The 12,828-nt window shown below is 58.4% G+C and overlaps 2 protein-coding genes across 3 annotated transcripts in view; one reads left to right on the top strand and one right to left on the bottom strand.

The window, feature by feature from the left end:
- Positions 1-1,383: 1,383 nt before the first annotated feature.
- On the top strand, positions 1,384-3,507 carry F2RL3 (F2R like thrombin or trypsin receptor 3). Its single transcript, XM_019963563.2, has 2 exons — positions 1,384-1,768; positions 2,054-3,507. The coding sequence occupies exons 1-2, from the start codon at positions 1,663-1,665 to the stop codon at positions 3,085-3,087; spliced, it is 1,140 nt and encodes a 379-aa protein (XP_019819122.2). The 5' UTR covers positions 1,384-1,662; the 3' UTR covers positions 3,088-3,507.
- Positions 3,508-4,816: 1,309 nt separating this feature from the next.
- The window catches only part of CPAMD8 (C3 and PZP like alpha-2-macroglobulin domain containing 8), a 98,589-nt gene continuing 90,577 nt past the window's right edge, over positions 4,817-12,828 (bottom strand). The window contains exons 37-42 of one of the 2 annotated variants that reach the window (XR_011567475.1): positions 12,585-12,659; positions 11,493-11,598; positions 11,294-11,404; positions 10,209-10,418; positions 9,568-9,680; positions 4,817-5,863 (exon numbers count right to left, since the gene is read on the bottom strand). Coding sequence is in view for 1 of the 2 variants with exons in the window: in XM_070792583.1 (XP_070648684.1) it covers positions 5,842-5,863; positions 9,568-9,685; positions 10,209-10,418; positions 11,294-11,404; positions 11,493-11,598; positions 12,585-12,659 (642 nt within the window). In the remaining variant the exon portion in view is untranslated. Of the gene's footprint in view, positions 5,864-9,567; positions 9,686-10,208; positions 10,419-11,293; positions 11,405-11,492; positions 11,599-12,584; positions 12,660-12,828 lie in introns of both variants that reach the window. The other variant, XM_070792583.1, reaches the window with a different exon arrangement.

Here is a 12,828-nt window from a genome sequence, read left to right as displayed (position 1 = left end):
GGGAGGGGGAGTTATTTATGGGCACCTCCTACACCCGCCCCCACTGCTGGAAATTTCCCGGCACAGGCGTCTTCCTGTGCGTGTGTATCTGCCATAAATTTCTAGACACAGAACTCCTGAGTCAAGCCACCCTCCTCAGGGCGGGGAAGAGCTGCCCCCGCCGCCCCCAGCTTCCCCTGAGCAGGCTTCCTGCTCTCTCCTGGAGGGGCGGCAGGGGGTCCCCGTCCCCACTTTCCTGTGCGGTGAGAGTGTCCCCATCATCACTGGTCACGTGTGCTGTGAGACGCAGGCATGGGGCTGAATGTGTTACTGGTGTTGGAGGAAACTGCTCAGAAATGAGGGAGAGGCTCCTGGCTGTGACCCCTGCTCCCGCTGAAGCTCCCCAAGCCTCAGTATCTGCCCCCCCAACCCTGGGGCTGGGGGCAAGGACCTCGGCATCTCAGCCTCCAGCTGAACTGACTCTATCATGGACTGCTTGGTCATTTCCTGGCTGGTCCCCGTGTCCCCAGCTGTGTGGCTAGATTAGGGCTTGCCATACCAGGACACCGTCTCATCCAATCCCCTCTCCAACCCCGAGTTCTTCTTTCCTCCCCACGGTTCCCACAGGATGCCCCTGCTCCCCGACCTTGCCCCACCACTGTGGCCCAGCCCTGACCACACAGAAACCAAGAACCCCTAGGGCGGGCCCGCCCCAGGGTAGGATGGGATAGCTCCTTCTGAGGTCTGGAGGGGGATCTCATTCAGGAGAGAGGAGCACCTTCCCCTCTGGGTGGGACATGGAGAGGTCTCTGGGGTGAAGGCCTGAAGGAAAGGGAGCTCGGGGTGCTCTCTGGCCTAGCTGGCTGCCTCCCTCCAGCTCAGGCACGGCCGTAGCCCCTGGTCACACCTGGGACCCCAGGTGGAGGGTGGGCCCAGGACAGGAAAAGAAGGGGCTTTGAGAAGAGGAAGCAGTTCCCTCCCAGAGATAGCCGCCGCTGGGCTCCCCTAAGACCCCCAGGACAGTACGTGGTCAGCACTGGGGGCTCTGGCTGAAGACCAAAACCTCCTCAATCCTCAGCAGACCCCAGGCTCACCAGGCTTTCTGCTCTCTCCATCTTCCTCTGCATCTACCTGAGGGCTTGTGTTGCGTTAAGCAGCATGACGTCCGGCAGCCCCCACAGAGGGCCAGGGGCATTTACGGGGGGTCCACTCCCCTCTTCTGACCTCTGACCTGGTGTCCTGCCTTCCAGAGCCGGGGGTGTGGATTTGGGAGGAGAGGGCTTCAGGAGGGGCCAAGAGCTCTTGATTGGGGGGTAGGGATGTCGTGCAGAGGGCTGGTTCCAAGAAAGGGAGGGACGTGGTTCCAGAGGGCTGGAACCGAGATGTGACTGGCCAGCAAGAAGTGGCCACTTGGCCCCCGGGGGCTTCCTGGGCTGGGCCGGGGCTGGAGGTTCCATCTCACTGGCTGAGCACCTAGAGCCGGAGTGACCCCAGCTGCCCGATCTCCTTAGGCCAGGCCTGGGGCCGCCCACCCACTCGTGAGGACAGGGGCTGGCTTATCTCACACGGCCCTGTTAACTCCTCCACGGGCACTCAGGAAGTTGGGGGTGGGGGTCCAGCCAGGCAGGAAGACCGAGGTCAGCCGGCCACAGCCCAGAGCAGCGAGCACCCAGCTCCACCAACATGTGGGTACTCTTGCTGCTGTGGCCTCTGGCCCTGGGGTTCAGCCTGGGTGACACCCTGACCCCCATCGGCTTTGAGGACACGGGGAGCGCAGCAGAAGGCGATGGTGAGTGACCTCGGGCCCTGCCTTGGGACTGAGAGGGAGGTCGCCCAGAGCCAGCAAAGACAGCGAACTGGGGGTGGGGGGGGGTCTTCCAGCCCAGCCTGGAGTCCACAGGGGCTGGGGTTGTCTGTGTCCAGCTCTGTCCCGGGGGCTCCTGAGAACTGGGGCCCACTCCAGTTTCTCAGGAGGTAGCACCATCCAGTCGGGAAACCAGATGAGGGATCGGTGGGTGGGGGTTAGGGGTGGTGATGCTTCTATCCCCTTCCCTCTGGATCGCTCTCCCCACAGACATCACACAGAGGCCCCACCCCCGCAGCTTCCCCGGCCAGCCCTGTGCCAATGACAGCAACACCCTGGAGCTCCCTCCCAACTCTCGGGCCCTGCTGCTGGGCTGGGTGCCCACGAGGCTGGTGCCTGCGCTCTATGGGCTGGCCCTGGCAGTGGGGCTGCCCGCCAACGGCCTGGCGCTGTGGGTGCTGGCCACGCAGGTGCCCCGACTGCCCTCCACCATGCTGCTGATGAACCTGGCGGCCGCTGACCTGCTGCTGGCGCTGGCGCTGCCGCCACGGATTGCCTACCACCTGCGGGGCCAGCGCTGGCCCTTCGGCGAGGCCGCCTGCCGCCTGGACACGGCCGCACTCTACGGCCACCTGTACGGCTCCCTGTTGCTGCTGGCCGCTGTCAGCCTGGACCGCTACCTAGCTGTGGTGCACCCGCTGCGGGCCCGCACCCTGCGAGGCCAGCGCCTGGCCAGTGGGCTCTGCGTCACAGCCTGGCTGGCGGCGGCTGCCCTGGCGATGCCCCTGGCGCTGCAGCAGCAGACCTTCCGGCTGTCACGCTCTGACCACGTGCTATGTCACGACGTGCTGCCCACCGGTGCCCAGGCCTCCTACTGGCGGCCCGCCTTCATCTGCCTGGCGGGGTTCGGCTGCTTCCTGCCGCTGCTGGCCATGGTGCTGAGCTACGGGGCCACTCTACGCACGCTGGCGGCTGGGGGCCGGCGGTACGGCCACGCGCTGCGGCTGACCGCGCTGGTGCTGGTCTCCGCCGTGGCCCTCTTCGCGCCCAGCAACGTGCTGCTGCTGTTGCACTTCTCAAACCCTGGCCCTGACGCCTGGGGGGACCTGTACGCCGCCTACGTGCCCAGCCTGGCGCTCAGCACCCTCAACAGCTGTGTGGACCCCTTCATCTATTACTTCGTGTCTGCCGAGTTCAGGAGCAAGGTGCAGGAGGGGTTGCTCCGCCGGGGACCTGGCACGGCCACGGCCTCCAGGGAGGGCGGCAGCCGGGCGACGGGGACCCGGTCCTCCTCACTCATGTGACAGGCCCTTCACAGGCTGGATGAACAGGAAGGGAGTCATTCTGGGTTGAATAGGGTCCCCTCCAGATTCACATCCACTGGGAACCTCCCAAGTTGAGCTTATTTGGAAACAGGGTCTTTGCAGGTATGATTAGCTAGAATGAGGTCACACTGGAGTACAGCGTGGGCCCTAAATCCAATATGACTGGTGTCCTTGCAAGAAGAGGATGTAGAGACATACAGAGAAAGCCACTTGACAGCGGGGGCAGAGGTGGGGTGACATGGCCGCAAGCCACAGACTGCTGGCAGCGACTAGAAGCAGCCAGGGGAGCAGCCTGGGGCAGTCTCCCTCGGAGCCCCCAGAGGGAGCAACGCTGCCTACACCTTAATCTTGGACTTCTAGCCTCCAGAACAGCCAGAGAATAAACTTCTGATGTTTGAAGCCACCTGGTTTGTGGTACTCAGTTATGGAAGCCCCAGGGAAAGATGGGGATTCAATGTAGTTTTCTGGGTCTGATCAGCTCCCTTGTGACTGAGTCCAAGGTAGGGATGCTGCCTTAAGACCTGCTGTAGGATCCCACCCAAGAGGAGGCTTGGGCCCCTGACACCCCCGGGGGCCAAAGCGGCTGGGAGCCCTGTTGGCTGTCCTTCTCATCCCCAGAAGCCAGGCTCCAGCTTTGGGATGGGCTTTATGGCTCTGAGGCTCCCACCTCAGTCCCCCAAAGCCTGGTGCAACCCATCTTGGGAGCTATGGAGTTCAGCCTCCTGCTGTGACCCTGATTACCAGACATCACCTCCTGCTCCTCACCTGTGGTCTGATTCCTCTCTGTCAGCTCCCCAGTGGAGCGGGTGGGTGGGCAATAGGAGTAAGATTTAGGGTGTGCACCCAGGCTCAGGGGGCTGCAGCTCTGCAAACCCCACCCCCAGCCACTTGAAGGCTGCTTTGAATCGAGTTGGGGGATGTGGAGGGGCGACCGCAGCCCCAGACACGCACACACACACATACATAACCTGCTGCTTCCCACCCAGGCGGGCAGCGCGGGGCAGGGTGTCGGGAGCCACTGAGGCATCAGCTGTGGGGGTAAGCAAGCCATCCCCAGAAGCAGAGGGAATGGGCACCATTTCTGGGCTCCCCATTGAGTTCCTGTCTCAGGTCTGGGGAAGAGTGACCAGCCCCAGGACACACACACACACATGCTCACCCACGTAAGTGGGAGCCTGCGGCCATGTGAGTAATGTCAATGAAGCATATTGTGTCACTAACCTGGTGTGAGGAGGTACTGGAGCATCCCAAGATGTTACCATTGGGGAAGTTGGGTGAAAGGGTACGTGAGACCTCCCTCTGTTGTTATGTTGCTGTTGTTTAGTCGCTCAGTCGTATCCCACTCTTTGCCACCCCATGGACTGTAGCCCGCCAGGCTTCTCTGTCCATGGGATTTCCCAGACAAGAATCCTGGAGAGGGTTGTCATGTCCTTCTCCAGGGGATCTTCCTGACCCAAGGATGGAACCCACGTCTCCTGTATTGACAGCCGGGTTCTAAGCCCCCATATTGGAATGATTCTTTACAAATGCACTGAATTTATGATGATCTTGGGGTTCAGGTGTTCCAAAGCCTCCTCCCCATCCTCCTTGGAAAGGCTGGGCTGTGGATGAAGGGATGGAAGCAAAGGGCCAGATGAGAGCCGGCTTCAGCCCCTGGAGCTGCCCCTCAGCCTCCCCAGCCCACAGGAGGTTCAAGCCTGCCAGGAACTTGAAGGAAATGAGCTTTTATTACACCAGCAGCCTCCATGGCAAGTGGGCAACAGGGCCTTGGCCAAGGGAACTGTAACCCTGTAGGCTGGTGGGGGTCAGGGATCAGCACTGCATGTCGGGGACCCCCAGGCTGGGCCGCCCCCTCAGGGTCTCCGTACTGTCCCGAGATGAGCTGTGTGGGCTGAAATAAATACCACCGCGGAGGGAGAAGACAGGCCAACACAGGGGAGGAGCAGCTCGGAGGCAGGTCTGCGCGCATGGCTTCGGTTGGTCCGGAGCTGGGACACCCTCCGAGGTTGCTAGTGGGAGTGACAATCCTCCAGCTGGGGTCCCGGGAGAGCAGGGGTTCAAGGGGTGGTGAGGTCCAGAAGCAGGAAGATGAAAGTGCATCTTCTTAGAGCCCAGAACTTCCCCACAGAGCCTGGTGCCATCCAGACCTAACATTCAGGGGGCCCCTGAGGCAAGATGGGGCTGCAGGGGCTGGGACAGATCTGGGGCAACTTGGGGTTCGGGTCCTGGGGCTCAGCAGCTTGGGTGGCCCAAAGGGAGGCTGGGACTTCTGCATTTTGGAGAAGAGGGGCCTGTTTTGTTTCCAAGTTGCTGACGCTGTGTCCGAGACTTGGCCAGAGTTGTGTCCCCTCAGAAACAGGCCTTTGGCCACGAGTCCTTCCCAGAGATGTCCCTTCTCTGGGGAGCAGCGTGTCAGGCTGTGAGAGCTCCTCCAGCTACCCAGCCTGTGGGCTACGGGGTGGGGCGCCTGGAACTCCAGCTGCAGCTGGGGAGGAGGGGGAAGGGGCCTCCAGCCACCCCACTGACTGTCCTCCCTGTTGAGGTGGGGGCTGGGCCCCCGGGAGGCCCACCATCCATCAGGGTAGGTCTCTGCCAGTCCACGTATCGGGTTCGACTGGAAGCAGGGGTCACCTGGGTGGGGTCTACCAGCCCCTAAACAATCAAGTCTCCTGTCGCCAGCCCTCTTTCGGCAGGTAGAAATCACGGCCTGATCACGTCTTCCAGCTTGGAGTTTTAGGAGGAGAAGCCACTCTGACTGATAGGAGAGAAGGGAAGATGCCTGTGGGCTGCAGGCCTTGGGGGAGGGGCTGTGGACCCCTCCCGCGCACTGGCCGCCAAGGGGCACTCAGGATGGCTGCTTCCACCCACTGACACAGGAGCACCCCCCTGGAACAGAGGTGAGGGTACATGGTCCAGCCAGACCCCTCACAGTGGCGGGATGGGGTGCTCACTTTTGGTAAGAATGAGCATAGCTTTCGTGGGACCACCGTTCAAATCGAGAACGTATCCGTGGAACTCGATCAGCTATGAGAAGCCAGGAACTACTGATCTGACACCAGCCATGGATGCGCTGTCAGTGGTTCACTTTTCTCACTCACTCTACTGAGTGAGAAAAAGCCAATCTCGAAAGGCTACATACCCCGTGATTCTGTTTACAAAGCAGCCCTGAAGTGACAAAATTATAGGGTGGGAAGACAGATGAATGGCTACGGGGAAAGCAAGGTGGACATGGCTATAAAACAGCAGCTAGAGGGATCCTTGAGGTGATGGGCTGTCCAGGAGCTTGACTGCAGTCATGATTACAGAAAGCTACCAGTGCTGAAAGGGGCTTCCCTCATGGCTCAGCTGGTCAAGAATCTGCCTGCAATGCAGGAGACCCTGGTTTGATTCCTGGGTTGGGAGAAATCCTCTGGAGAAGGGATAGGCTACCCACTCCAGTGTTCTTGGGCTTCTCTTGTGCTGGTAAAGAATCAGCCTGCAATGAAGCAGAACTGGGTTCGATCCCTGGGTTGGGAGGATCCCCTGGAGAAGGGAAAGGCTACCCACTCCAGTGTTCTGGCCTAGAGAATTCCATGGACTGTATAGTCCATGGGGTGGCAAAGAGTCGGACATGACTGAGTGACTTTCACTTTCACGTGTGCGGGAACTGCAGACTCAACGGCCGCCGAGTACACGTAAATGTGGCGAAATGAGTGAGAAGGGCAGACTGCACTCACGTCAGTTTCCGGGTATGACACTGTAACTCGAATTCTTGGTCATGTTACCAATGAGGGGAACTGGATGAAGGGCACCTAAAGCTCTCTCTGTTATTTCTTACAATTGCCTGTGAGCCTACAGTGGCTTCAAATTTTCAAGTTTAATAAAAATCTCCCCTTCCATAATGAAAATAAAAGCAGATCTGTCTCAGAAGACACTGGAAACAATGGGCAACACCTGGAAGACTTTAAAGGTGTTATCATTCAGTCGCTAAGTCGTGTCCGAGTCTTTTGTGACCCCGTGGACTGCAGCCCTCCAGGCTTTTCTCTGTCTGTGGAATTCTCCAGGCAAGAATAGTGGAGTGGGTTGCCATTTCCTTCTCCCGAGGATTTTCCCCACCCAGGGATCGAACCCGAGTTTCCTGCATTGATAGGTGGATTCTTTACCACTGAGTCACCACTGTGCTGCTGCTGCTAAGTCACTTCAGTCGTGTCCGACTCTGTGCGACCCCACAGACGGCAGCCCACCAGGCTCCCCTGTCCCCGGGATTCTCCAGGCAAGAACACCGGAGTGGGTTGCCATTCCCTTCTCCAATGCATGAAAGTGAAAAGGGAAAGTGAAGTCGCTCAGTCGTGTCCAACTCTGTGCGACCCCATGGACTGCAGCCCACCAGGCTCCCCCGTCCCTGGGATTCTCCAGGCAAGAACACTGGAGTGGGTTGCCATTTCCTTCTCCAATGCATGAAAGTGAAAAGGGAAAGTGAAGTCGCTCAGTCGTGTCCGACTCCTAGCGACCCCATGGACTGCAGCCCACAGGCTCCTCCGTCCATGGGATTTTCCAGGCAAGAGTACTGGAGTGGGGTGCCATCGCCTTCTCCCCACCCACCACTAAGGAGTCCATATGCTGTAACTACTGAAGCCCGAGGGCCACAACTACTGAGCCTTCAAGACACAACTGGAGCTTGAAGAGCTTCCGTGCTCTGCAATGAAAGAGCCCCCACACTGTAACTAAAATCCAATGTAGCCAAATAAATGAATTAAAAAAAAATTTTTTTTAAGAAATTTGATTAGGAAGGAGAGAAGAGAGAGAATGTGTGAAGTGGAGGTGGGGGGAAAGAGGGCACGGAAGGGAAAATGAAACAAAATACTGCAGCAGTAACCCTAGACCCAGCTCCACCAGTAATTACACGCGTGTGAACTAAACCCAGTGCCTAGTGCAAGACGGTACACCCTCAAGTCTCCAGGACTTTGGTGAGTGCTGGTAGAAAAGTTTTCCTACTGGTTTGCTGAGTGGGAATATAAACCAGCCTTTGCCACCAGCATGGGGTGGAGAGACCCTTTACCACCCAGGAAGGCAGGGCTCTGAGGCTTGCCAGTGCAGCCAGTCTCCAGGGCCTGGCACTTACCTAAGCTGATAGATCAACCTGTTGTTTAAACCACTTGAGTTGAGTTGGCTCAAACCAAAAGATTTGCCTCCTCCAGGAAGCCCCTTCCCAGCCTCCCCACACAGAGCTCTCTGGTGACATTTCCTCCATCCTTCCCAACTCCACTTGGGCTCCTCTGAGCTCTTTGTCACCTCAGTCTCAAATTCCAGGCTTCCGTGTTCATCTTGACACTGTCCAGCTGGAGCAAGAATCTGGCTAACGTATCAATTTAGCCAGAACCCCATATCCTCCATATTGATCCCTCTTGATATCTGATTGGGTTCTTCATCCTGCCCTGCTCCTCCCCATCTCTCATGATCTCTCAATCAACCTGGCCTGCCATCAGCAAGAATAAGGTTCAGTCTCTTTAGCTAGAATATCCCCCCTCCACCCCCTATTGTTTCCTCTCAGTAATTTTCCATTCACTGACTCCCCTTCCCCACTCCTTGGCTATGCTTACTATGCTCAGTCATGTCTGACTCTTTGCAACCCCACGGACTGTAGCCTACCAACTGCTCTGTCCATGGGGATTCTCCAGGCAAGAATACTAGAGTGGGTTGCCATGCCCTCCTCCAGGGGATCTTCCCAACCCAGGGATCAAACCCAGGTCTCCCACATTGCAGGAAGATTCTTCATCAGCTGAGCCACCAAGGAAGCCCAAGAATACTGGAGTGCGGAGCCTATCCCCTCTCCAGGGGATCTTCTCGACCCAGGAATTAAACCAGAGTCTCCTGCATTGCAGGCAGATTCTTTACCAGCTGGGCTACCAGGGAAGTGCTCCTTGGCTATAAATTTCGCCCCCCACCTTTTTTTTTTTTTTTTTTTAGGTGTGTGTGCTTAGTTGCTTTGCTTAGTCGAGTCCAATTCTTCTTGACCCCGTGGACTGTAGACTTCCAGGCTCCTCTGTCCATGGGATTGTCCAGGCAAGAACACTGGAGTGGGCTGCCATTCCCTTCTCCAGGGGATCTTCCCAACCCAGGGATCGAACCCAGGTGTCCTGCATTGCAGGCAGATTCTTTACCGTCTGAGCCAGTTGGGTACAATTTCAACCCCACTGCAAGACTCCATAGCACCCCCTCTTGAAAAAAACATTCCTTGCATCATGAATAACTTTTTTAAAAGGGTGAGTGGGTCTCAGGGACAGGTTTGTCCTGAGGTCCAGTCCTTGGGAGGGCTTCTTAAGCTCACCTTATACATATAAGCTGCTCTCTGATATGCACTGAGTGGATGCAGGTCAAGGGAGAACAGGTTATCCACCTCATCCCCCAAAACCTTGCAGGTCGACCCTCCATCAGTAGCTTCCACAGTGGAGGGAGACTGGGGGCAGATTCAGCTCTCACCTGTCCTCTGCTTCCTTATCCAAGTCCACCAACTCATGGCCAGCTGCCAGGTGCCCGGTGTCCAGGGGACCCAAGTCATACTCGTAGCTGTACAAGGCCAAGGCTGGTGTCGGCTGCTCTGGAAGGAAGGACTGAGTCAGTAGGGAACGCACTGGAGAGAGAGGATCTGAATGACCAACAGCCCAGGGGGCTTGAGGAAGGATGTGTGGCCCAGAGCAACAGATAGGAGGTGAGGTCACAAGGTGGGGAAGGGGACACAGAAATCAGAGATGGGGAGACTCAGAAAAGCACCAAGTTAGGATGGGGCTGGAGAGAGACTGACCAAGACGGAGGAGATGCAAAGGGTTCTTGTTGCTAAGACTCTTGCAACCCCAGGGACTGTAGCCCAATATGAGATTTTCCAGGCAAGAACACTGGAGTGGGTTACCATTTCCTCCTCCAGGGGATCTTCCCCACCCAGGGATCAAAAACGTGTCTCCTGCACTGCAGGCAAACTCTACCGCTGAGCCACCAAGGGAGCCCAGTGCAAACGGACCCAGACGCAAAGAGGTGATGAGAGGAGATGGCACGATGGAGAAGATGGAGTGATACATTCCGGGATGAGGTGGAGCCCCGAGGCCGGCCCTGGGGTGGGTCCTCACCAAGCGCGCAGCGGCCAGGGGGCGCGGGCTCCAATCTCACGCGGCGGCGGCAGGCGGCCTCCTGCAGATGGCAGGCGCTGGCGTAGACAACGCCGTCGGAGCCACACACCGGCTCCCCGCTGATGCTGCAGGCGCGGGCGCAGCCACAGCGCGTGACTGTCACCCCCTCCTCCGGAACGGCCACGGGACCTCGCTCTTCAGGGGACCAGCCTGGCGGGCGAGGCGAAGCTGTCAGGGCCCTGGGAACTCCAAGCTCCCCACTTGGCCCTCGCCTCTGCCTGGGCCTGGGATGGAGAAGTCCCTAGGGGCCAGGACCACGATCCACAGAGTGGAGACAGTGCCCGGGAAGCCCTGAGCCCTGACCTGGTGGAATTTCACGTGAGTATTTGCCTAGTATTTATGAAAACAAAATTAAAAAAATAAAACTTTTGAACTAAATGCAATCTAAATTCAAGAAGTTTGGAAAATAAAGAAAAGGGTTCCCAGTAATTCCACTCCGCCCTTCGCTGCCGCCAGTCTGAGCTCACGGCTTGGGTCCCTGGATCTGCCTTGTGGGGGAGGGGAGGCAAGGGCTCCCTTCCGGGCCTCCCGCTTCTATGCCCGCCCCGCCCACCCCGCTAGACCCTGCCCACCCCGCTAGACCCCGCCCTCATCATTGCCCACTCTCTCTTGGCTCCGCCCCCTCACCCCTGCCCACACCCACCCCTCTAGGCCCCCCCCTCCTCACTGCCATCCCCACCAGGCTAGGTCCCGCCCCCTCATCACGGCCCACACCCGCCCTTCCAGGCCCCACCTCTTCACTGCCCACCCCACCTCGATGGGCCCCGCCCTCATCCAGCTAGGACCCCGCCCCCTTCCTCTGCTCACTCCCACCCTTCGAATCCCTCCTCCTTCCACCCTGCCTGCGCACTTCAACCCCCTCGTCTCAGGACGCGCGCCCTTGACCGAGCCGGGCCTTCCTCCTTTTACCACGCTGTACGCTCCCCCGCCTGACGACTCCCTCCAAATGGGCAGCCCTCCCACAGGCCCACGGGTCGTGTTGGGGTGGGGGGTGCTCGGAAGGGGCAGTGGCCTCGCGCACTCACCGGGGCCCTGGGCCAGGGCGCGCTCCACTTCGTTGCACGCAGGCCCCGCGCACAGCTCCCGGGCGAGCGGGCTGCGCGCGCTGACATTGTAGAAGCGCGTGGCCTCGAAGGCTGCGGGACCAAGAGAGAAGGGTGACCAGGTGATGGATGACAGGGTGAGGGACCGAGCTGGGGTTGCGGGTGGCGGACGTGGGCCTACCAGGCTCATAGTAGTCGTACACCAAGATGGGCAGCGCCGACGTCCTGCCCACGACGTGCTCCCGGAGCGCCCGGAACTGCACGCACGTCAAACACCGGCTGGGGATCTGCAGGGGCAGCGGGCAGGCTCAGGCTTGGCTGGGCCCACTAGGGCTGGAGACTGAGCTTCGGCCTCTGTGCTCTATGATGCCCCAAAGTGTGAATGCAGAACTGGTTGATTGCGGGGTGCCCCGGAGGCGTGAAACAGAAACCCGATCTTATTTCGATTTTGTGGGTCCTTCCACCCACGTGGGAAGGGTCTCAGCTGGTCTTTCATCTCCCACACTCACCACGCCAGATGCCCTTCCTCCCTGTGTGTGTGTGTGTATACATTCACAGTCTTGCAATTGTGCAAGACAGGGTGCAACCACTGTCTGTAGAACTTTTCCATCTAGAAAAATGGTACAGATGAACCTGTTTGCAGGCAGGAATAGAGATGCAGACGTAGAGAATGGACATGCGGACACAGAGCAGGAAGAGGAGGGCTGGACGGATTGGGAGACCAGGACTGACATAAACACACCACCATGTCTACAGCAGATACTAGTGGGAGGCTCAGCTCAGTGCTCTGTAGTGACCTAGAGCGGTGGGATGGGGGGCGAGGTGGGAGGGAGGTCCATGAGGGAGGGGATATATGTATACATGCAGCTGATTTACTCCCTTGTACAGCAGAAACCAACACATTTATCCTCCAGAAAAAAAGAATAAAAGAAACGGGATCCCCATTTGCACCCACTGCTTATCCCCCCAACCCTGGAAACCACCAATCTGCTTTCTGTCTGTTCAACTCAGCGTGTTTTTGAGACTCAGAAAGTCAGTGCTTCATTCTGATGCCTGGATACTATTCCACACCCCTCCTAACTTTTTCCACCAAAGCGAGCTGGCTGGGGCACAGAGCAGGCAGCCATGCCAACTCCTCATGGATTGACTCTTCTGGTTTCTTTTTCTTGGTATGAGAGCATTGCCAGAACCATTAACAGGCCATGGCAGCTATGCCCTCGCCAATGCGGCTGCTGTGGAGGCCTCTGCCCACCGCTACCCCAGCCCGCAGTACCTCATCAAAGTAGAAGAGCACTCTGCGGCCAGCCAGCTCGTACCTCTTCAGTGCCACGTGCTTGTCAAGGAGCAGCTGGCAAGGAAGCCAGAGTCAGGATATGCCCAGCCCCTCTGACCCCAATACTCTCGTCCTCTGATCTCCAAGGGCCCAAGGTGGGCTGGACCCATGAGGAGCCGAGGCCCCAGAGGCTGAGGAGTTTGCCCACAGGCATCCAGCAAGTCCCCATGGGCTAGGCCAGGGA

This window comes from Bos indicus, chromosome 7, assembly GCF_029378745.1.
Source record: "Bos indicus isolate NIAB-ARS_2022 breed Sahiwal x Tharparkar chromosome 7, NIAB-ARS_B.indTharparkar_mat_pri_1.0, whole genome shotgun sequence".
Taxonomy (NCBI): Eukaryota; Metazoa; Chordata; class Mammalia; order Artiodactyla; family Bovidae; genus Bos; species Bos indicus.
The sequence above is the reverse complement of the archived record's forward strand: the minus strand, read 5'-3'. Positions and strand labels throughout refer to the sequence as shown.